This window comes from Narcine bancroftii, chromosome 2 (assembly GCF_036971445.1).
Source record: "Narcine bancroftii isolate sNarBan1 chromosome 2, sNarBan1.hap1, whole genome shotgun sequence".
NCBI lineage: Eukaryota > Metazoa > Chordata > Chondrichthyes > Torpediniformes > Narcinidae > Narcine > Narcine bancroftii.
The window spans coordinates 16,274,620-16,299,197 of NC_091470.1; the positions used below are offsets into that span (position 1 = coordinate 16,274,620).

Below are 24,578 nucleotides of genomic sequence, written 5' to 3' on the forward strand. Positions count from 1 at the left end.
CTCCCCTAGCAATGCATTCCAGGCTGCCGCCACACTTAGTGTGATAACACTCTCCCCAAACCTTGTCTCCTCTGCCCTTAAACATTCTTCTGTGAATCTCCTCAATAGCAAGAAACTTAGTACTCATGGGCAGCACCAATTAGAGAAGGGGCAATCCTTTCATGGAACCAGGGGCATGACGGACAAAAGTGCCTCTTGTGCTCTCAACTTTGGACTGTGGCTCTTCAGTAGTCCCTCTTACAGATGTGGGTAGAGCACAAAAGGATCACTATTTTTAGTAAGAATTATAAATTATAATATCTGCCATTCTTTAGCACTTTGGCTGACCCTGCGTTAATGGGCTTGGAGCATTATTGTTGCAGTTCAGTAAGGAAGCTTCTGAGGAAAAAATGATTTTCTGGGGTTGTATATGACATTGAACAATTAGAAGTTAAGCTGGAGATGGAACTGGAATTGTTCAAATTCAGGTGTGTTATCCAATTGCACGCGTATCACCCGATGAAATAGCGTTCTCCGGTTCTCAGTGCAAAACCTGCAGATACTCAGCAAGACATAACATGCATACATAATGAGAACAAATATACATACATAAAATATACATATATAAAATAAATAAATAGCATTTCAAATAGAGTCTTAGAGCAGGGGTGTCAAACTCAAATTCACGGAGGGCCAAAATTAAAAACTCGGACTAAGTCGAGGGCCGAACTAAATATTTATTGAAAATTTTCAACAACATCTTCTTTCAACATATGTAATGTTAAACTTTAGGATATAACTTTAGGAGGATAATGTTACAGGTCAGGAGTAGGTAGCTCAAGTTCACCCTTTGCTTGACCTGAGGGAAACCTATTTGGTCCCTGTGGAGATGTAGTCAGCATTCACAGGCTGTGTCCATTTTGGCCTGCATCAGGACTCAGCATTTCCTGCTCACTCATCAGGCTCTAGGCCTCTATTCACCCTCGACCCACCATCCCTCTACCTGACCAGTCCTTTACCCAACCTCTACTCACCCCTCACTCCACTCGCTCTGCCTCTACCCACCCCATCCTAAACACGCCCCTCTACTGCCTCTCCCCTCAACCTGTTCCTCCCTCTACCCGTCTCTCACCCTCTAATCACCCCTCCCTTACTCGCCCTGCCCCTCCCCTTTTACCCCTTCCCTATCCACCCCTCCTTCTACTCATCCCTCCCTCTAACTGCCCCTTGCACCACCATAACTTCCCCTGCCCATTACTCCTCACCTACACCCTCTGCCCACCCCTGCTTACCCACCCACTCAGGCCCAGTGCGCTGCCGATCAGCCTTTGCGGACAGCCACCATCTCTCTCTTCACATGCAGGGCCGAACCAGCCGTCCTTGGGGTCCGCGCGGGTGCAAGCGCTGAAGGCCGTGGCGACCGGGAGAAGTGCGCTCGCGCTGTGGAAGGGCCGTCCGGTGCCAGTCGCGCGGGGCTTGCGCTGCCCGGGGGCCGTGCGCAGCCTGCCATGCCCGTCGCGCGACAGGAAATCACAGGCGCTCGCCCATCTGCCGCACCGCTCGACAGATGGGAGAAGTGACTGGTTGTGCGGGGAGCCTTCCAACTGGCTTGCCGGCTGATGACATCGACAGACTTCTCGTGTTACAATTTCTCGTGTTACAATGGGGAAGGATGTGCAATGAAGGGGGAGGATGTTGGGGGTGACATTACCAAAAAACAGCATCGGCTCTCGCTGCAGGGCGGGCCACCTCTAATACATTTTTGAAATGATCTTGCGGGCCAAATATAATTATATCGCGGGCCAAATTTGGCCCGTGGGCCAGAGTTTGACAAGTGTGTCTTAGAGGGTTGATGTGAGCAGTTCATCTAGTCATTTAGCATTCTCACTGCCTGTGGGAAGAAACTGTTCCTCAGCCTGGTGGTTTTGGCTCTGATACTCCTGGATCTCTTACACACCGGGGGTAGCTGAAAGATACTGTGTGCAGGGTGGTAGGGGGACCTCAGTGATTTTGCCAGCCTTACTGAGACAACAATCCCGGTAGATCACGTTGATGGGGGGAGGGAGTCCACAGTGATCCTCTCTGCCATTCTTATGGCCTTGTGGATTGAATTGGAGTTGTGGAAAGAAGTGACAGGTAACATTTGATGGATATTTTCCTTCCTTTTCTTTTGTGGATCTATGATTATTTCTTTGGACACCAGCCCCCTTTCATGCCTGGTTAAATATTGTGATTAAAAAAACAAGTGAAGAAGAAACGTTTGAATGTTCAAAAATACATGTAAAATTCTTACCAGAATTTAGATTTCAGGATCAGATTTATAGTTATGAGCATGTATGATGAAATTTGTTGTTTTGCGGCAGCAGTGTGGAGCAGAACAAGGTGCCAAAATCAGTTACATAAATCCAAGATTATTTTAAAACTCTTGGTTTTTGGCACGGTTAACGTAGCGGTCAGCGCCACACCTTTACAGCACCAGCAATCGGGACCGGGGTTTGAATCCCATGCTGTCTGTAAGGAGTTTGTATGTTCTCCCCATGTCTGTGTGGATTTTCCCCAGGGGCCTTGGTTTCTTCCCACCGTTCAGAACGAACCAGGGATGTAGTTTAATTGGTTATAAATTGGGCAGCACAAACTTGTGGGCCAAAATGACCTGTAACTGTGCTGTATGTCTAAATTTTTTTTAAAAACTAGTTCAAAAATGGAGAAAAGATGAGGTGGTATCTTGATGGAAAATAGAACACTATAGCACAGTACAGACCCTTCTGCCCTTGATGCTGTTCCGACCCATATATTCCTTTAAAAAAATACTAAACCCTCCCTACCTCGTAACCCTCTATTTTTCTTTCATTAATGTACCTGTCTCTTTGGCTTGGCTTCGCGGACGAAGATTTATGGAGGGGGTAAAAGTCCACGTCAGCTGCAGGCTCGTTTGTGGCTGACAAGTCCGATGCGGGACAGGCAGACACGGTTGCAGCGGCTGCAGGGGAAAATTGGTTGGTTGGGGTTGGGTGTTGGGTTTTTCCTCCTTTGCCTTTTGTCAGTGAGGTGGGCTCTGCGGTCTTCTTCAAAGGAGGTTGCTGCCCACCAAACTGTGAGGCGCCAAGATGCACGGTTTGAGGCGATATCAGCCCACTGGCGGTGGTCAATGTGGCAGGCACCAAGAGAGAGTCTCTTAAATGCCCCTAATGTTTCAGCCTCCACCACTATCCCTGGCAAGGCATTCCAGTTACCCACAAAACTCTTTTTTAAAAAAAAACTGTACCCTTGATATCTCCCCTAAACTTTATACAGATGTCCTCTGGTGTTTGCCATTCCTGGGAAACAGATGCTGGCTGTCCACCCTATCTATGCCTCTCATAACCTTGTAGACCTCTACTGTCTTCTCTTCTCCTTCTATGCTCCAAATCTCAGCTTTGCTAATTTTGCATCATAAGACTTATTTTTCAATCCAGGCAACATCCTGGTAACCACCTCTGCCCCCTCCCCACAGCTTCCACATTGTTCTTCTAATGAGGTGACCAGAAATGGTGAAGGGCTCAAGCCTGAAACTTTGGTGATGTATCTTTATCTTTGCTCTATAAAGAACACTGTTGGACCCTGCCACATTGACCACTGCCAGTGGGCTGATCTCGCCTCAAACCGTGCATCTTGGCGCCTCACAGTTCGGCGGGCAGCAACCTCCTTTGAAGAAGACCACAGAGCCCACCTCACTGACAAAAGACAAAGGAGGAAAAACCCAACACCCAACCCCAACCAACCAATTTTCCCCTGCATCCACTGCAACCGTGTCTGCCTGTCCCGCATCGGACTTGTCAGCCACAAACGAGCCTGCAGCTGACGTGGACGTTTATCCCCTCCATAAATCTTCGTCCGCGAAGCCAATCTAAAGAGATAAAGAACACTGTTGGACCTGCTGAGTTTCTCCAGCATTGTGTTTTTTTAGTTCAACCACGGTGTCTGCAGACTTTTGTGTTTTACTCCATGGGTTCATTGTTCTTTCAGAAATTTGATGAGAGGAAAAAGCTGTTTTTGTAAAGTTCCATTTCAGGCTCCTGTACCTCCTTCCTCATGGGAGCAATAAGAAAATGGCATGGCCTGGATGGTGAGGGTTATTGATAATAGAAGCTGCTTTCTTCAGGCACCGCCTCTTAAAGATGTTCTCAATGGAAGGAAAAGTAATGCCCATGATGGCGCTGACCAAGTTTACAACCCTCTGTAGTTTGCATGCTCTCCACGGTACACTTGTGGAAATTTGCAAGAGTCTTTGGTGACATGCCAAATCCCCCACAAGTTCCTAACAAAATACAGCTGCTGGCTTGCCTTCTTCATGATTGCATCAACATGATGGTCCCAGGATAGATCTTCAGAGACGTTGACACCCAGGAATCTGAAGTTTCTTACCCTCTCCACTACTGCATAACAGGATACAGCTTCTCAGAATCAAAGGGCATTATTGTCTGACTCTAATATTATAGAACACACAGATTTTGCTTAAGTAACAATATTAGAAAGAACAATGTCTAGGTCAACACAACATCATGGGCCAAAGGGCCTATACTGTGTTGTTGCATTGTAAGAGAATTCTATCCTTTTGATGATCATGACTGAGTGATCTCCTTCCCAGTTTTCTGCTGATTCAATAGCTTGCTCGTACAACAGTGTGCCTTTACAGTCTTCAGAGCCTTCTCTCATTACAAAGTCTAAGACGCTTGTTAAGTGGATTTTGATGCAAAATCATTTGGACTTCAAATACCTTTCTGAAGATATTCTTGAAAATCTCTGACCTTGTCCAGAAATGACATGAAATCGTAAGTCACCAAGCCGACTGTTGACTTCTCTCATCTGCCTGTGGAGTGAGAGATGAACTTGCTAATTATAGGCAATTTCCCATGTGTTCCACCTCCAGTTAGTTAGCTGAGGCGATTGTTCTGGGAAAAAAAAACCCACGAGAGCTTCTGGAAAGAAACCAGATAATGCTGGAAATGCTCAGCAGATCAGGTTGCCTCTATGAGAAGAGAATCAGAGTTAAATGCCCAGGTCAAAGATCTGAAATGATTCACTTTTACTGCTGAATTAGGGCAGGTTTTGCACAATCTCTCAACCAAATTATTTATCATTAGGTAAAACTTAGAATGCAAAGTGGCAGTCAAACTTTAATTACAACTATAAATTTGGGTTATCACTGGTGAAGCCAATCTGAGCAGAGAAAGATTCTTTCCCAGCCAGAATCTATTGACAGACTTTAGCTGCTGGGCTATCTTCTCATTGCTGGCCTTATAGTTGTGAGATTAAAAACACAGAAATGCTGGAGGAACTTAGCAGGTCTCACAGCGTCCATAGGAGATAAAGATATATTACTGACGTTTCAGGCCTGAGCCCTTCTTCAGGGTATAGATAAAGGAGAGGGAAAAAATTGAAGGGGGAGGAGTACAGACCAACAGACAAAAGGTGATTATTGGATATGGAAAAAGGCCAGGAGAGAGGAAGGGTGAAAATTGTTAGGAGGAGGAGAGTTTAGGCAGGGTTGGCTCTGTGAATGCAGAGCTGAGGTAAGGGAGAGAGAGCGCGCTATAGGAAAGGAGACATGGGGGGAGGGGGGATGGGGGAGCTAATGGAAACCGGAGAAGTCGGTTAATGCCATCCAATTGCAGGGTTCCCAGGTGGAATATGAGGTCTCGTTCCTCCAATTTGCAGGAGGTCTCAGTCTGGCTACTGGGTGATCCCCGCCTTTGCGGCATACAGAGCCGAGGTGCTAAACAAGGCAATCTTCCAGACTGCGTTCAGTGTCTCCGATGTAGAGGAGACCACAACGGGACTACCAGGTGCAGTGGATGACTCCTGGAGATTCACAAGTGAGGTTTTGCTTCACTTGGAAAGATTGCTTGGGACCCTGAATTCTGGTGAGGAGGTGTGGGTGCATGGAGCATCTCCTGGCGTCGCAGAGTTAGGTGCCAAGGAGTTGGTGGGTGGGAAGGAAGGAGTGGTCGAAGGAGTCACGGACAGCGGTCCCTATAGAAGGTGGAGAGGGGAGGAGCGGGGAAGATGTCTGAGCGGGGAAGAGGGATCATGTAGAAGGTGGTGGAAATGAGAAAGGATGACATGTTGGAGAAACTGATCAACACTGAGAGAAGCTGAATTAGGAGACTGAGAACACAGGCAATGATTATTTCCTGTAATGTGGTACCACTGGCAAATTCCGCTAACTTGATCTAAACTGTTTAGAGGTGGTATTGTGAGGTACTTCTCCACACAAAAGGATCTGGAACCTAATAAACCTGTTCATTTTTTAAAAATGGAGATTAATAGTTAAATATTTTAAAGTTATTGCATTAATTAGTTGAATTTAAGATCATCTCAATTATCAATGCAAGTGACAAAGCAATTTAGGGTCTAAATCAAAAATGTACACAACAGAAACCACTTGGCACCTGCTATTCATGCTGCTTGAACAAGGTCTAATCAAGAGTTGGGACATCTGATCTACTGTGTTGTAGTGTTCTATGTTCTGTATCCGGCCCCGGTCCGGGCAGTATGGACCGACCTAGGAGGGGAGGCAGGCCCCTCCAGCCCGGGTAAGAAACCTGCATAGGAGAAGGCCACTCCGATATAAAACCTACGACCCAAGGACCACGCTGCCACGTCCCAGCTTGCTTGGCCACGGCACACGAACCATGGGTGTAAAGGGTGGGGCCAGTACTGCGCGCACTGCACTCCACCTAAAAGCTCCTTTGCGCAGGCCCGAGGACAGGTCCACGTCCTCCCCCTCCACGTCCTCCCCCTCCAAGTCCTCCCCCTCCACGTCCTCCCCCTCAAAAGATGCTCACAAACTCAAGCTAGCATGCTGGAACATCAGACCATGCTAGACAAGGCTGACAGCCACCGACCTGAACGTCGGTCTGCCCTCATTGCACATGAACTCCTCAGACTTGACATCGACATAGCCGCTCTCAGTAAAGTCCGCCTGGCAGATGTAGGCAGCCTCCAAGAACGCGGCGCGGGCTACACACTCTACTGGTCTGGCAAGCCTTCGGATGAACGACGCCTATCTGGTTTAGGCTTCATGGTCAAGAGCTTCATTGCCTCCAAACTCGAAAACCTTCCGACAGGCCTCTCGGACCGAATCATGTCCATGCGACTCCCACTTCAAAACAAGCATCACATCACCCTCATCAGTGTCTATGCTCCAACCCTCCAGGCGGAACCAGCAGAAAAGAACAAGTTCTACACCGGCCTGCGCAACCTCATCCAACGTACCACTACATCCGACAAGGTTGTCATCCTGGGCGACTTCAACGCTCGTGTCGGCAAAGACTCAGAAACCTGGCCAGGAATCCTGGGCAAGCATGGCGTCGGCAAGTGCAACGACAATGGGCGCCTCCTGTTGGAGCTCTGCGCAGAACAGCGACTTGTCATTACAAACACCCTTTTTCAGCAGAGGGACAGCCTTAAGACCACCTGGATGCATCCCCGATCCAAACACTGGCACCTCCTGGACTACATCCTGGTGTGAGAAAGTGACAAACAAGATGTGCTCCACACCAGGGTCATGCCTAGCGCGGAATGCCACACTGACCACCGGCTGGTTCGCTGCAAGCTCAACCTTCACTTCAAGCCAAAGCCCAGGAACAATAAAGCCCCCAGAAAGAGGTTCAATGTTGGAAACCTGCAGTCAGACGAAGCGAGAGGAAACTTCCAGGCAAACTTCAAAGCAAAGCTCGACGTTGCAACCCGCCTCACGGACCCGTCCCCTGAAACCCTCTGGGATCAGTTGAAGACACCATACTGCAATCCACTGAAGAGGTACTGGGCTTCTCCTCCAGGAAAAACAAGGACTGGTTTGACGAAAACAGCCAGGAAATCCAGGAGCTGCTGGCAAAGAAGCGAGCTGCCCACCAGGCTCACCTTACAAAGCCGTCCTGTCCAGAGAAGAAACAAGCCTTCCGTCGCGCATGCAGCCATCTTCAGCGCAAACTCCGGGAGATCCAAAATGAGTGGTGGACTAGCCTCGCCAAACGAACACAGCTCAGCGCGGACATTGGCGACTTCAGGGGTTTCTACGAGGCTCTAAAGGCTGTGTACGGCCCCTCACCCCAAGTCCAAAGCCCGCTGCGCAGCTCAGACGGCAAAGTCCTCCTCAGCGACAAGATCTCCATCCTCAACCGATGGTCAGAACACTTCCAATCTCTTTTCAGTGCCAACCGCTCAGTCCAAGATTCCGCCCTGCTCCAGCTCCCTCAACAGCCCCTAAGGCTAGAGCTGGATGAGGTTCCCACCCTGGATGAGACATATAAGGCAATCGAACAACTGAAAAGTGGCAAAGCAGCAGGTATGGATGGAATCCCCCCAGAGGTCTGGAAGGCTGGCGGCAAAACTCTGCATGCCAAACTGCATGAGTTTTTCAAGCTTTGTTGGGACCAAGGTAAACTGCCTCAGGATCTTCGTGATGCCACCATCATCACCCTGTACAAAAACAAAGGCGAGAAATCAAATTGCTCAAACTACAGGGGAATCACGTTGCTCTCCATTGCAGGCAAAATCTTCGCTAGGATTCTACTAAATAGAATAATACCTAGTGTCGCCGAGAATATTCTCCCAGAATCACAGTGCGGCTTTCGCGCAAACAGAGGAACCACTGACATGGTCTTTGCCCTCAGACAGCTCCAAGAAAAGTGCAGAGAACAAAACAAAGGACTCTACATCACCTTTGTTGACCTCACCAAAGCCTTCGACACCGTGAGCAGGAAAGGGCTTTGGCAAATACTAGAGCGCATCGGATGTCCCCCAAAGTTCCTCAACATGATTATCCAACTGCACGAAAACCAACAAGGTCGGGTCAGATACAGCAATGAGCTCTCTGAACCCTTCTCCATTAACAATGGCGTGAAGCAAGGCTGTGTTCTCGCACCAACCCTCTTTTCAATCTTCTTCAGCATGATGCTGAACCAAGCCATGAAAGACCCCAACAATGAAGACGCTGTTTACATCCGGTACCGCACGGATGGCAGTCTCTTCAATCTGAGGCGCCTGCAAGCTCACACCAAGGCACAAGAGCAACTTGTCCGTGAACTACTCTTTGCAGATGATGCCGCTCTAGTTGCCCATTCAGAGCCAGCTCTTCAGCGCTTGACGTCCTGCTTTGCGGAAACTGCCAAAATGTTTGGCCTGGAAGTCAGCCTGAAGAAAACTGAGGTCCTCCATCAGCCAGCTCCCCACCATGACTACCAGCCCCCCCACATCTCCATCGGGCACACAAAACTCAAAACGGTCAACCAGTTTACCTGTCTCGGCTGCACCATTTCATCAGATGCAAGGATCGACAATGAGATAGACAACAGACTCGCCAAGGCAAATAGCGCCTTTGGAAGACTACACAAAAGAGTCTGGAAAAACAACCAACTGAAAAACCTCACAAAGATAAGCGTATACAGAGCCGTTGTCATACCCACACTCCTGTTCGGCTCCGAATCATGGGTCCTCTACCGGTACCACCTACGGCTCCTAGAACGCTTCCACCAGCGTTGTCTCCGCTCCATCCTCAACATCCATTGGAGCGCTTACACCCCTAACGTCGAAGTACTCGAGATGGCAGAGGTCGACAGCATCGAGTCCACGCTGCTGAAGATCCAGCTGCGCTGGATGGGTCACGTCTCCAGAATGGAGGACCATCGCCTTCCCAAGATCGTGTTATATGGCGAGCTCTCCACTGGCCACCGTGACAGAGGTGCACCAAAGAAAAGGTACAAGGACTGCCTAAAGAAATCTCTTGGTGCCTGCCACATTGACCACCGCCAGTGGGCTGATAACGCCTCAAACTGTGCACCTTGGCGCCTCACAGTTTGGCGGGCTGCAACCTCCTTTGAAGAAGACCGCAGAGCCCACCTCACTGACAAAAGGCAAAGGAGGAAAAACCCATCCCACCAATTTTCCCCTGCAACCGCTGCAACCGTGTCTGCCTGTCCCGCATCGGACTTGTCAGCCACAAACGAGCCTGCAGCTGACGTGGACTTTTTACCCCCTCCATAAATCTTCGTCCGCGAAGCCAAGCCAAAGAAGAGGTGATAGAGTATAAGGCAATTTGTTTGTGTGCCTAATCTATCACTTGATTTGTGCTCCATGCTGAATTTCATAAAGTTTCCCATCTTAGTCTGAAGCACCTGCTGCTCTGTTGTAGTTGGCCAGATGGGAGTACCTTTATGCTGATACCAGCCTCATCCATCTTCATTTTAATTCAATTATAGAAGCAGTGATGTAAGAGAGATCAAGGCAAGAGATGGGTGGAAGAAAATGACAAGATGAAATTTTCTGAAATGACTCAAACAAAAAGATTTATTGCATTGTCTTGTAAAACATGAAGATTAAATGAGGCCCATGGGCAAGTCTGTCCACTATCAACTGCAAGTCCACTTGTTATTAGAAATGGATATGTTTCTGCCCTTAATTAAGTTATTGGAACCTCATCAGTTTTATGTGATTAGTGCCTGCTAAAATGTCACACGGTTGAGTGATTGTACTAATTGTATATGAATGTGAGAAAAGTATGGATGCTATTTGAGGCCAGTGCTGCTTTGGGAGGGTTCAAGCACCTTCATCTGGTGAATGCAAGATTTAATGGTCCAATTCTTAAAAGAAACCAAAGAAAAACAACTCCTTCCAAAGATGCAGGATTCCGGGCATAGTGTTTTAAAATGTGTAAGGATTGGCTTAAATGTCATTGCTAAGATTAGCAACTCAACAGTTTGTAAGGGCAGCAGCGACTTCTGTTAACAGAGGACTTTTAATAATGCTTTGGTTTATGAATTTAATTCTGCGCCATCTTTGGGCAGCAACTTAATGTTTGGATCAGGATAGCACAGGCTTGGTCCAAAGGGTATTTTTTACAGAATGTGCTAAAGAAAGATAGAAGGGTGATGAGGTCGAGGAGGGAAAATTCTAGAGACCTCAGCAACTGGTGGCACAGGCATCCTTGTGAAACCTTATGCTGGGAAGGTAACGAGCCAGAGGATTGGAGGGTAGCTCACGTTGTTCTGTTGATTAAAAAAGGCTCCAAAAGTAATGCAGGAAATTTATAGGCCAGTAAGCCTGACATCACTAGTCGAAAAATTATTAGGTGGTGTCTTAAGAGTTTGGATATATAAGTATTTGGACAGCCAGGGACTGATTAGGGGATAGTCAACGTAGCTTTGTGTTTGGTAGGTCATGTTTAACCAATTTTTGAATAGGTTACCAGGAAAGTTGATGATGGAAAGGCTGCGGATGTTGTCTACATGGACTTTAGTAAAGGCTTTGACAAGATTGCACATGAGAAGTGCCTTCTCGTTCACAAAATATGCTCGAGACAGAAGTTGAGAACAAAGAACATTTATTTACATTTACAACATTGCAAGGTTGGGTACTCTCCCCCTACCTCGGGAAAGCACACCGAGGGCGGGAAGCTTCTTTGTTTTTATACATTTTTCAATTCACCTCCCCTTACATTTTTCTTACATTTATCCTTCTTGGATTGGTTTGGCACTTTTCCCTATTCGCCTGACTCTTGACTGACTCCGACTTTCTCCTATCCCGTACTCACACCTCCTTTCCCCATACCCTATTAAACAAGCCCTTTGTGTGTACGTGCATATTTCTATATCTCCTTAAATTCCTCTGTTATCTTGTCTACTTTTTCATGCGCCATTTTACACAAAGAACATTTTAGCTATTTCCTTGCTTTTTCTACCTTCTATAACTGTTTCTAGACTCCTACAATAATCAAAAAAGTAACTGTTTCTAAACTCCTACAATAATCAAAAAGTAACTGTTTCTAAACTCCTACAGACGGAAGGAGTTGAAAATGGGAGAAGTAAAATTATTGAACTGAATTGTTTATTGTCCTGTTGTACTGCGATACAAATGAAAAGCTTTGTTTTGCATGCTATCCAGTCAAATAAACCTATACAGAGTACAACAGTGCATGAATGAAAACAAAGATGCAGGGAAGAGTGTTATAATAAAATGGAAGTGAAGGTTATGGTGTCACTTAGGACAGAAATGTAAGGTGTGTGGTTAAACAGAAAAGTACAGTTAAGCAGTGTGAGTCAGCTCCTACTAATGAGTGGTCTGTTCAGGACCATAGAACATGACTGCACAGTAACAGGCCCTTAGGCCCTTATAAACTGTGCTAAAGTATTCTTTTTAAAAAAATATTTTTATTGAGTTTTACAAAAACCTTTTATACATTATATATTAATGATAACATATATATATATATATATATATATATATATATATATGTCACATATCAATTGAAAATTAGAAACATAACCATAATTGTTACATAACATTTCATTCAGGACATCAAATTCTACAATTATAATATTGCAATTAAATAATTAAATCATAAGTTGTATTATGTTCAAAATCAATATTGAATACAAAAATGATACAAATAATACACGTAAAATTCCCTTATACAAGATATTTTATGCTTCTCTTATGTGATCATGTGATCCGTTATGACCTGTAATCTGTAGTTAACCCCCCCCCTTTAATCATTACTCTTAATAATGAAAAGGAAAAAAATGTATCCACACTAATCTACCCTCTCCCTCTAAACATTATATATTGTAATTGAATAATGGCCCCCAGAACCAGACAGGGAATCTCTGGAGCATCTACACCACTTCAATCCTCAGATTAGGATAATAATCCATGAATGGGCCCCACATTTTATCAAATTCACACTTTGCATCTTTGAATGTAAGTGGGTGAAACAAGGTCTTTCCATTTCATCAAAATTGCGTATCAACAAAGCAAAAGCTAAGATTCTCTTCTGGGTTGAGGACAGAGATATAGCCTCTTCAGGATGTATAAAGCAATCAAAAGGCATGATTCTAATTTAGTCTTAAGAATTGATGATAAAGTTTAGAAAAGCTCTTTCCAAAAATATTCTAAATTCAGACACTCCCAAAACATTTAAATTAATGAAGCTTCAAAAATTTTACACTTAACACATAATCAGGATAAAAATGAGATCATTTCAATTCAGGCGTATGTATTCTGTGCACCACCTTAAATTGCAACAAACAATAACGGACACAGAATAAAGACTCATTGATCAAATTAAGAATTGTATCCCAATCCTCATCCAAGAATGGTCTATTCAAATCACACTGCCAATCGTTCGTAATCCTGGCCATTGAGACCATTCTTAAATCCATTAAATTATTATAAATATTTGATATTAATCCTCTTTGGAAAATTTATATCAAAACATACATCAAGAATATTTGCTTCAGAGATTTGAGGAAAATCAGAAAGAAAAAAATGCCTAATTTGTAAATATCTTTAAAAAATTGCCTATTAACATAACATAACATAACATAACAATTACAGCACGGAAACAGGCTGTTAGGCCCTTCTAGTCCGCACCGAACCAAAAACCCCTTTCTAGTCCCACCTCCCTGCACAATGCCCATAACCCTCCATCTTCTTCTCATCCATATACCTGTCCAACCTTTTCTTAAATAATACAATTGACTCCGCCGCCACTATTTCTCCCGGAAGATCATTCCACACAGCTACCACTCTCTGAGTAAAGAAGTTCCCCCTCATGTTACCTCTAAACCTCTGCCCCTTAATTCTTAACTCATGTCCTCTTGTTTTAAACTTTCCTCCTCTTAACGGAAATAGTCTATCCACATCCATTCTGTCTATCCCTTTCATAATCTTAAATACTTCTATCAAATCCCCTCTCAACCTTCTACGCTCCAAAGAATAAAGACCCAATCTGTCCAATCTCTCCCCATACTCCAGATGCTTAAACCCAGGCAACATTCTGGTAAACCTTCTCTGCACTCTCTCCACTCTGTTTATATCCTTCCTATAATTAGGCGACCAGAACTGCACACAGAACTCCAAATTAGGCCGCACCAACGTCTTATACAATCTCAACATCACCTCCCAACTCCTATATTCCATGCAATGATTGATAAAGGCCAGCATACTAAAAGCCTTCTTCACCACCCTATTCACGTGAGTTTCTACCTTCAGGGAACGATGTACCGTTACTCCTAAATCTTTCTGCTCTTCTGTATTCCTCAATGCTCTCCCATTTACCACATATGTCCTATTCTGATTCTTCTTACCAAAATGAAGCACCTCACACTTATCAGCATTAAATTCCATCTGCCATTTTTCAGCCCACTTTTCTAAGCAGCCCAAATCCCTCTGCAATCCTTGAAAACCTTCTTCATTATCCACTATTCCACCTATCTTAGTATCGTCTGCATATTTACTAATCCAATTCACCACCCCATCATCTAGATCATTAATGTATATAACTAACAACAATGGGCCCAATACAGATCCTTAAGGCACACCACTGGTCACCGGCCTCCAACCTGACAGACAATTATCCACTACCACTCTCTGGCCTCTCCCTTTCAGCCAATGTTCAATCCATTTGACTATCTTAAAATTTATACCTAAAGACTGCACCTTCCTAACTAACCTTCCATGTGGTACCTTATCGAAGGCCTTACTGAAGTCCATATAGACAACATCCACTGCGCTACCCTCATCCACATTCCTAGTCACCTCTTCAAAAAATTCAATCAGATTGGTCAAACATGACCTTCCTCCCACAAATCCATGTTGAGTGCTCCTGATCAGACCCTGTCTATCCAGATGTTTATAAGTACTATCTCTAAGAATTTTCTCCATTAATTTACCTACCACAGACGTCAAACTTACAGGCCGATAGTTGCCAGGCTTCCTCCTTGAACCCTTTTTAAATAACGGAACCACATGCGCAATGCGCCAATCCTCCGGCACTATCCCCATATCTAATGACATTTGAAAAATTACCGCCAGAGCCTCTGCTATTTCCTCCTTCACTTCTCTCAATGTCCTGGGGAAGATCCCGTCTGGTCCCGGAGACTTATCCACCTTTATATTCTTCAAAAACCTTAAAACTACACCTTTTGTAATCTCTATATTCCCCATATTTACCCAATTTGCTTTTTTTTATCCCACATCTCCCAATATCCTTCTCCTTAGTGAATACCGAAGAAAAGAAACTGTTCAATATCTCCCCCATTTCTCTAGGTTCCACACACAGTTTTCCACTCTGATTTTCTAAGGGACCAATTTTGTCTCTAGCTTTCCTCTTACCATTAACATATTTGTAGAACTCTTTTGGATTAGTTTTCACCCTGCTTGCCATAGTTTTCTCGTACCTTCTTTTAGCTTTCCTAATTCCTCTCTTAAGATTCCTCTTACATTCAATGTATCTTTCAAACATCTCCTTAACTCCATGCTTCTCATATCTAATGTACGCCTCCCTTTTTCTTCGAGCCAAGTTTCCAATATTCCTTGAAAACCACGGCTCTCTCAAACCTTTTGCCCCTCCTTTTAACCTAACAGGAACATAAAGCTTTTGCACTCTCAAAATCTGATCTTTAAAAGACTTCCATCTCTCTACTACATCCTGCCCATAAAACAAATTGTCCCAATGCACACCCTGCAAGTCCTTTCGCATCTCCTCAAATCTTGCTTTTCCCCAATCAAAAACCTCAATCCTTGGCCCTGATTTCTCTCTTTCCATAATGACATTGAAGCTGATGGCATTATGATCACTGGACCCGAAGTGCTCGCCAACACTTACCTCCGTCACTTTACCCATCCCATTTGCCAACAGTAGATCTAACACTGCTCCTTCTCTGGTCGGCACCTCTACATATTGTTGTAAAAAACTATCTTGCACACATTTCACAAACTCAAAGATTAAATTTTGTTGATAGTTGTTCAAAAGAAGCAAAATTACCTTTAATAAAAAGATCTTTAATATGTTTAATGTTTAATGTGTATCATTCCTTAAAACCTATATCTAACAAGGAGGGTTGGAAAAGATGATTTATTCCAATAGGAGTGGCAAGAGAAAAACTACGATACCAAAAATTTTCCTAAATTATGCCCATATCCTAAATTTATGCCTCGTTATAAAAACTAAAAGGTGAAAATTAACCTAAAATAGCCAACATCGATGTCTTTTTAGAAAAATTCAATTCCATATCTACTTATCAAAATGTAACAATAAGAGAAATTACATATATTGGCTGCACAATAAAAGAATCTAAAGCTTGGTGGTGATAATCTCGTTCTTCCTTTCAGTCTTTTGGAGATGAGCCTTATTTATACGAGGTTGTCTTCTTTGCCATATATACGATGAGTCAATCGAATTCAATGAATCAAAAAAGAATTTAGGGATAAATATTGGTAAAGATTGAAAATGACACAAACATATTCAAATATTCATCTTAACTGAATTGATGTGTCCAATCATTGCAACAGATAAAGGTGACCATCCCAATATTAATACTTTAATATGATTAAGTAATACCAAAAAATGTTCCCTCAATAAATTTTTGTAATTGGGTGCGTGGCATGATGGTGCAGGTGGGAGACGTAGGAAAATGCCTCTCCTGGCAGAATTAATTAAAGCCTGTCTTTTAATTTTTTTTAAAAAGTCAATAACTTTAAAGTTCTTTTAAAGTTCTCTAACAATGGCTACAAGAAAATCTAAGGCTCAACCTGTAAAGAAAATGACAACAGAATCAACTGTAATTTAAAAACTGGGCCTACCTTGAGAGTTCAACCTTAGGTCTTGATTCCTCTCCAGCCTCAGCCAGTGCAATGTTCTCGGGTAGGAATCCGATTTCCAGTGCCACTTCACTGAGGAGCTGAGGAAGATGGTGCTGGAGCATGGAGGAAAACTGTAGAGACAACCCAGGAGCAATTGCTTGTACGCGGACCTTTGCGCAAGCGCACAGCAGAAACAGCCTGCACAAAGCCTGCTGGACCCATGTCAACCAGCATTTCTGGCCAGACAAGGGCCAGGCAAAGGGCTCGTGCACAGGTTCAGCTGCCGACAACATTGACAGAAGAGGAAGAGGAGAAAATCAGAATAGAAGAAGGTTATGTGTCACAGTCACAAGGAGAGGAATCTGAAGATGATGGAAGAAGTCAGTACATTCAAGATAAAGTGGGAAGATATTATGTTACTCCAGAACCCATGGGCCCCCAAATTTTTCAAAAGATTTCTGAACAAATAAATTTAATGAGTGAGAAAATGGATAAAAAATTTGCAGAAGTAAGAACAGAATTTACTACACAATTGGAAGGTATTAAGGAAGAAATTACTGTATTGAAGGCTGATATGGCAAAATGTATAATAACTGTTGACCAAGTAAAATTAAAGTTCAAAAATTTGAAAAAGAATGTCATATAGAAGTAGAAGAATGTAAAGACACAGTTAATAAGATGGAAGATTCCTTTACAGCATGGGAGGTTCAGAGAAATGACCAGTTGCAAAATGTTGATGTGCTGGAAAATCAGAGCCGTAGAAATAAAGTTAAAACTGTCAGACTTCTTGAAGATTTTGAAGGTACTAATCCAATACAGTTTTTTCAAAACCGGTTACCTGAAATTCTGGGGTCTGAAAATTTTCCGAATGAACTGGAACTTAATAGAGAGCATAGAACTCTTAGAAAGAAGCCATATCCAGGACAACTTCCAGACTCCATTTTGATAGTGTTTACGTTACCAAGATAGAGAAATGATATTGAAATTGGCAGTTCAAAATGCCAGGAAACAGCAAAGTCCATTAATGATTGGGAATAATAGAGTAGTCTTTTATGTTTCTGAGTAATGCTTTTGTTAAGAGAAGAAAAGAATTTAATCCAGCAAAATCAGTTCTCTGGAAGAAAGGATATAAATTTGCCTTTCGATATCCGGCAGTTCTTAAAGTCTTTTATGGAGAATACTGAACACAATTTTTAGCTAATGAATCTGAAGCTTTGGAAATTGCTAATTCATTACCTAACAATAAGCAAAATGGAAATCAGCATTATTCATCTCAGCAAATGAAAATGAACCAGGATAAACTGAGAGAAGAATTTTCAACAGAAAGCCAAAAGCTGACTGAAGTTGAAATTGATGAGGATCAAGTCAGTAGAGATCTTACAGAAGCTTATCATATGTGATTGACTGACTGACATTGTTTTGAATATTCTGTCTGGAGGAGGCGGACTCTTTTTTTCTGTCTTCTCCTTCCAAGGTCGCATGCCACTTAATGGCGAGGGCCACTTCCAGTAATAAAGGGGATTTTATATATTCTTCTTTATTATTTAGGGATTTCCTATTTTTTTATATTTGGAGATGTTGTTTGGCTGTGGAGCTGAGATGTGGCAGGGTGGAAATGGGGGTCAACCATTTTTGAAATTTTATTATGGGGTTATTTAGTTTGAATTATGCAACATTTAATGTGAATGGGGTCAATAACCAAATTAGAAGGAAGTATGTTTTAGCTTATATTTAAAAGTTGATATTGCTTTTTTGCAGAAGACTCATTTAACAGAGAAAGAGCATCAAAACTCTAAGTTAGTCAAGTTATAGCTTTGTCTTTTAATTCTAAGGCGAGAGGAGTAGCTACTTTAATTAATAAAACGTTGTCATTTAAATTAGAATCAGTGGCTATTGATTTTGTGGGAAGATTTGTTTTGGTGAATTGGCAAATTCATTCAGAATTTTAGACTTTTATTCATATTGATTTGATTCTTATTCTAGATTTCTTTTTAATTTCAGATCAATTGCAAGGGCGAGTTGCAAAATAATATAAATCTAGAATTGTATCAGATCATTCACCGTTATTGATATTATGTTCAAGTTTTGATAAAATTGATTCAACTTATAGACAGAGATTTAACTTTTCATTATAAAAAGTGTTGAATTTTGCAATTTAATAAGAAATCAAAGACAAATATATTTAGATATAAACACTAATTCAGTTGATAATAAATTTATTTTATGGAATGCTTTAAAAGCTTATTTAAGAGGTCAAATAATAATCACTCCACTAAGATTAAGAAAAATTATGTTAGAGGTAGATGAATTAGAGAAAGAGGTGGAAACTTTGGAAAAAAACTTACTAAAAGATCCATCTGAGAAAAAAAGATAGAATTAGTAAATAAGAAAATCCATTATAATTCGAAAGAGACATATAGAAATTAATTGAAAGAGCTAAACAGAAATACTATGAATTGGGAGAAAGAGCACACTAGGTTTTGGCTTGGCAATTGAAAGCGGAAAAAAAAACATCAGGGATTATTAATGCTGCTAAAAAAATTTCAAAAAACTACTTATAAATTGCAAGACAAATGATTCTTTTAAAGAATTTTATACTAAGTTACTTACATCTCAATCAAAAAACGATGAAGGGAAAATTAAGGGATTTTTACATAAGCTTCAACTTCCAACTTTAAATTGTCAAGCTCATAAAGATCTAGACTCTCCATTTATGTTAAAAGAAGTTATTCAGGCTTTAAATGCCATGCAAAATGGTAAATCTCCAGGTGAAGATGGATTTACTTGTGAATTTTATAAAAAGCTTAAACATTTATTAATGCCTTTATTAAGGAAGTATTAAAACAAACAACCCAAACCCATTCATTACCAGAATCTTTTTCAAATGCTATTGTAACAGTAATATCTAAGACAGATAGCGATTTATTAAAACAAGAGTCATATAGACTATAAAGACTATAAAGATTGTAGCTAAAGTTTTAGCGATAAGATTGAATGAGTGTTTTCCAGAGTTAGTTCATTCAGATCAATCTAGATTTGTTAAAAAGAAATATTCTGCTGATAATATTGCAAAATAGTTTAATTTATGCATCTCAGAGGAAGTCAGATTTAGCTTTAATTTTATCATGAGATGCTGAAAAGGCTTTTGGTAGATTGGAATGGAATTATTTATTTACAGTCTTAGAAAATTTTCAGTTTGGAGCAACATTTATTAATTGGATTAATCCTTTGGATTAGTTACTAATGGATGAATTTCTTCTTATTTTTTGTTAACTGGATCTTCCAGACAAGGTTGTCCTTTGCCTCTGGCAGTATTTCTTTTGTCAATTGAACCACTGGCACAATTAATAAGGCAAGATTGGTATTAGTGTCAGGATTAAAGGAATTAAAGTTGATAAAGTGGAATTTAAGATCAGTATGTTTACTGATGATGTTTTAATATATATAACTGATCCTGAAAATTCATTATGTTCTCATTATATAATAAATTACAAGATTATGGAGAAATATCTGGTTAGAAAATTAATTGGGACAAAAGTGAAGTTATGCTGTTAGTTGAAGGGGATTATGACCAATGTAAACAAATTACTCAATTTAAATGGACACAAAATCCAATTATATGTCTAGGTATTAAAATTGATAAAAATTTAGATAGTTTGTATAAATTGAATTATTTACCGTTACTTAGTAAAATTAAAGATTTAAATAGGTGGAATGATTTACTTATAATTTTAATAGGTAGGGTGTATTGTATTAAAATGAATATTTTCCAAGGATCCAATATCTTTTTCAATCTATTCCCTGCCAAATACCTCAAAATTTTTTTACAGATCTTAACTTAATTGTTAGAAAACTTTTATGGAAAGAAAAAATGGCCAGAATATCCTTGGAAATTTGAATTTGGTGGTTTACAACTTCCACATTTTCAGATTATCATAAAACTGCTCAATTGAAATTTAATAGTGGAATGTTCAGTATGGGCAAATATAGAGTTAGCTAAAATTGATGAGGAATGTATGCAAGAATTTATTTATTGAATTCAAAATTGTTAGTTGGCAGAGATCTGCCAATATTGAAACACTTAATTGAATTAAGGAATAGAATTGATTATGAGATAGGTGAAAAAGGTAAGTTTTTATCTAAAACGCCTTTATATCAAAATAAACATATTTCCCTTTACTGTTAATAATCAATTCTTGAAGACATGGAATCAATTGGGGAATAAGAAGGTGGAGGATTGTTTTGAAGTGGGGAAATTTATATCTTTTAATTGAATTAAGGAAAAATATGTGATCACTACTAATACTTTTTCGTTATTATCAAGTAAAAGCTTTTTTAACTGAAAAGTTAGATTACAGCTTAAAATCACCTAGTCCACACATGTCAAACTCTGGCCCACGGGCCAAATTTGGCCCGTGATATAATTATATTTGGCCCGCAAGATCATTTCAAAAATGTATTAGAGGTGGCCTGCTGGCCGCCGCGCCAGTATAGCACATGCACAGTAATACAACAAATCCCAGAATGCATTGGCGTCAGCCCGCTAATCACCCCCACCTCCTCTGTTTACGTTGCAGGGTCTCACCGTGGACTCTGGTTTTGGGGCCTGGCCGGTGTCAGGGGAAGCCAAGGCCACTTCCCAGCGCCCGGAACCGGAGGCCGTGGGCTTGACCTGCCAGGACCGTTGCCCACTCCCCCTCCCTGCCGCAGGCCGACCCGAGACTCACGGTGATGGGGCCGCTGATCCCACGAGATGCCGCCCTGCAGAGAGAGCCAATGCCCCCACACTGTCGTGTCCCCCTGCCCACCCCCCCACCGCAGCGCGGCCTGGCCGGTGTCAGGGGAAGCCAAGGCCGCTTCCCAGCGCCCGGAACTGGAGGCCTCGGGCCTGACCTCGCCAGGACCGTTGCCCACTCCCCCCTCCCTGCTGCAGGCCGACCCGCGACTCATGGTGACGGGGCCGCTGATCCCCCGAGATTCCACCCTGCAGCAAGAGCCGATGCCCCCGCACTGTTGTGTCCCCCCGCCCGCCCCCCCACCGCAGCGTGGCCTGGCCGGTGTCAGGGGAAGCCAAGGCCGCTTCCCAGCGCCTGGAACCGGAGGCCTCGGGCCTGACCTCGCCAGGACCGTTGCCCACTCCCCCTCCCTGCCGCAGGCCGACCCGCGATTCACGGTGACGGGGCCGCTGATCCGCCGAGATTTTCCAATGTTGTTCTTATTAGGAGATGTTAAAATGATTGGTTTAAAAATAAGATTGACTATGTATCAAATTGAAATTTTACATTTAGCTTTAGCTGTATCTAAGAAATGTTTTGCTATTACGTGGAAATCTGATTTGGTTTTGGGAATGCAAAGAATGCATACTGAAATGAAATCTTGTACCCCTCTTGAAAAGATTACATATAATTTACAGGATCAATATCATTTCTTTATGAAAGTATGGAGCCCATATTTGAAAATTGTTGATTTGAAGATTTGAGCTCTCAATTCATACCGGTGATGATTCTTGGTTTCACAGCAGAAAAGTTGAATTATATATATGTAATATATATATATATAAATATAATTGATGATCTCCTTTTCCTTTCTTCTTAGTGAGTAGTTGTAGAGGAAGGAGGGTGGGAATTAATGGGGGGGGGGGAGGGGTGTTTGTTATGTTATCCACAAATAATTTTCTCAATATGAATTTTATTAGAATTTGCTGTCATTGTGGTTTTTTAAAAAAATTAAATAGAGTATTTTAAAAAATTGTAATTCCTAGTAATTATAATCCTGAAATATCTAAATTGGTCTTTCACTCTTTTGAAAGGAAAATTAGAATATCCTGAAAAAGACCCCTTTATGTAAATTTAATTTTTAGCCCGAAAACTGACTAAATTGAACAAATAAAGTTAATATATTTGGTATAGAAGCCTCAGGATTTGAAATAAAGAATAAAACTTCATCTGCTGATAGAGAAACTTCATGCTGAATTCCAATTCTATTTATCCCTGTAAAATTTCATTTCTCACCAAGAACAACTGCCAAAGGTTCTAAAACCATATTCTGTCCAGTCCCATTGACCTGCACCCATTCCATTACCCCTCCCATCCATCTCGCTGTCCAAATTTTTCTTCAGTGTTCTCCACTTCACCTGGCCCACCACTCTCTGTGCGAAGGAGTCTGATAACAGCAGGAAACTATCTGAAATCATGAGAAGAAAATGCAGTAAATAGTGGAAATTAAACATTGATATGGAATTGGTGATTGTCAGAAATTGCTCAACTCAGTCCAACACTAGACCAGATTATGGAAATCTGAAATCAAAACAAAAAATGCTGAAAATATTCCTCAGGTTGGCTGGTGTATATGAGGAGAGGAATGTAGAGAAAAATATCAGCTTGTTGACCTTTAAGAGGTATTTTTGACCTTAGTGTTTTCTTAATAAGCCTAATAGAAGAAGGAATGCCGTTGCATGAGCTTATACTGTATTAACCTTTAGCTGAAACATGGTTGGAGGCTAACGATAAGGAGACAGGGGTCAGGACTGAATAAGGATTTTCAATGGACCAGTTACAGAAATCTGTAGTTAGTCACCCAACTGTAGGGGAAACCACAGGGAGTATCAACAACCTTTTAGCTTTAACTGACATACCAAATCAGTTTAACAAATTCTTACCTGCTGATTTGTAACAGGTCTTTGACATGTTAACATAAAAGTGACTGACCGCACAGTAATTCTCTGTGAAAGGACAATTGAACCATTACTGGGATTCCCATGTTGCAGTTTCTTGCCCTTTTTACAAGCATTACTGGCTCAGTAGGTGCCTTGCTCACCTCTGATCTGCAAGGTTGAGGGTTCAATAGTTGCACTTACGGCGGGCCTTTCATGACCAATGGAATTATGCTTTATAAAGTACACGCTCTTCAGGAATTGTGCTGGACATTTTCCACCTGAAGTTCCCATGAACAGTATTGTGGTATGAATAGATATTCAGCTTTAGTAATGTGGATAAAAGACACAAAAAGTAATTTGGATTCATTAACGTCATGTCACAGGACCTCCATCATGGGTGCAGAGCCCTCTGTTCAGTGCTTTACCTGAATGATGGCTCTGAACGAGTCGATCTAGGCTTTTGTGCTCCTTTCTCTGGAGTATCTGGTAGAATGCTGTCCACTGAGCTACGGGTGATAGCTCTGGTGACGTGACAGCCCTTGGTATTTAGCACCTTTTAGATAGAAAACATCACCGCTGATCCAGAGGAAGATGTATGTGGAAATTGACCAACAGCTCAGTCAAAGGCACTGATGAAGCTGGAAGTAATGAGAGGGAAGACACGGCCACCAATCATCATCTTCACGCCCTTAGGCCCCACCATGGTGTAGGGCCATCTGCCTGTATTGGGATTCCATCCTGCCAGTCCCGCAAACTTCGATGATTGTCCAGAATTAAAACAATGAGGAATCAGGACCAAAGTCCACACCTGAGAGGGCATCCTTTTCTCCAACACTTTGTGTGTATTGCACTTGGCCCAGCGTTTACAGACTTTCTTGTTTAACCCTGAAACATTACCCCAGCTTTTCCCTTCACACTGTCTGACAGAATTGCTGATCGCTCCCTGCATTTACTGTTTATTGTTATACAGCATGTTCTGTTGCAACCTGACCATACCTAGCCATCATGTGTTTAGATACCTGCTCCCCTCTCTTAATGAATAAATGAACATTTTAAATAATTTCCATTTACCTCAGAACTCTATTTGCACTTGCTTGAGATAATTCTGTATCCTAAAGCTGGTTCTTCATCCTTCATTGCAGGATTCCCAACATCATCGGGACATGATCGAAGAACGATATATCAAGTATAAAGACATAGTGAGTTCCCTGCAACAGCAGCTAAAAGACTCAACAAGGAGAATCCAGGCGCATCAGGTAAAATTATGTGAATTCTTGCAACCTTCAATCCACATGTTCAGGATATTTAGTCTAAGAAATTT

General features: G+C 42.0%; 1 protein-coding gene across 4 annotated transcripts in view; it reads left to right on the forward strand.

Annotated features, from left to right (window-relative positions):
• The window catches only part of LOC138753231 (centrosomal protein of 128 kDa), a 539,432-nt gene that overhangs the window by 492,459 nt on the left and 22,395 nt on the right, over positions 1-24,578 (forward strand). For all 4 annotated transcript variants that reach the window (XM_069915965.1, XM_069915964.1, XM_069915967.1 and 1 more), the window contains one exon: positions 24,400-24,513. In XM_069915965.1, coding sequence (XP_069772066.1) covers positions 24,400-24,513 — 114 coding nt within the window. The remainder of the gene's footprint in view (positions 1-24,399; positions 24,514-24,578) is intronic.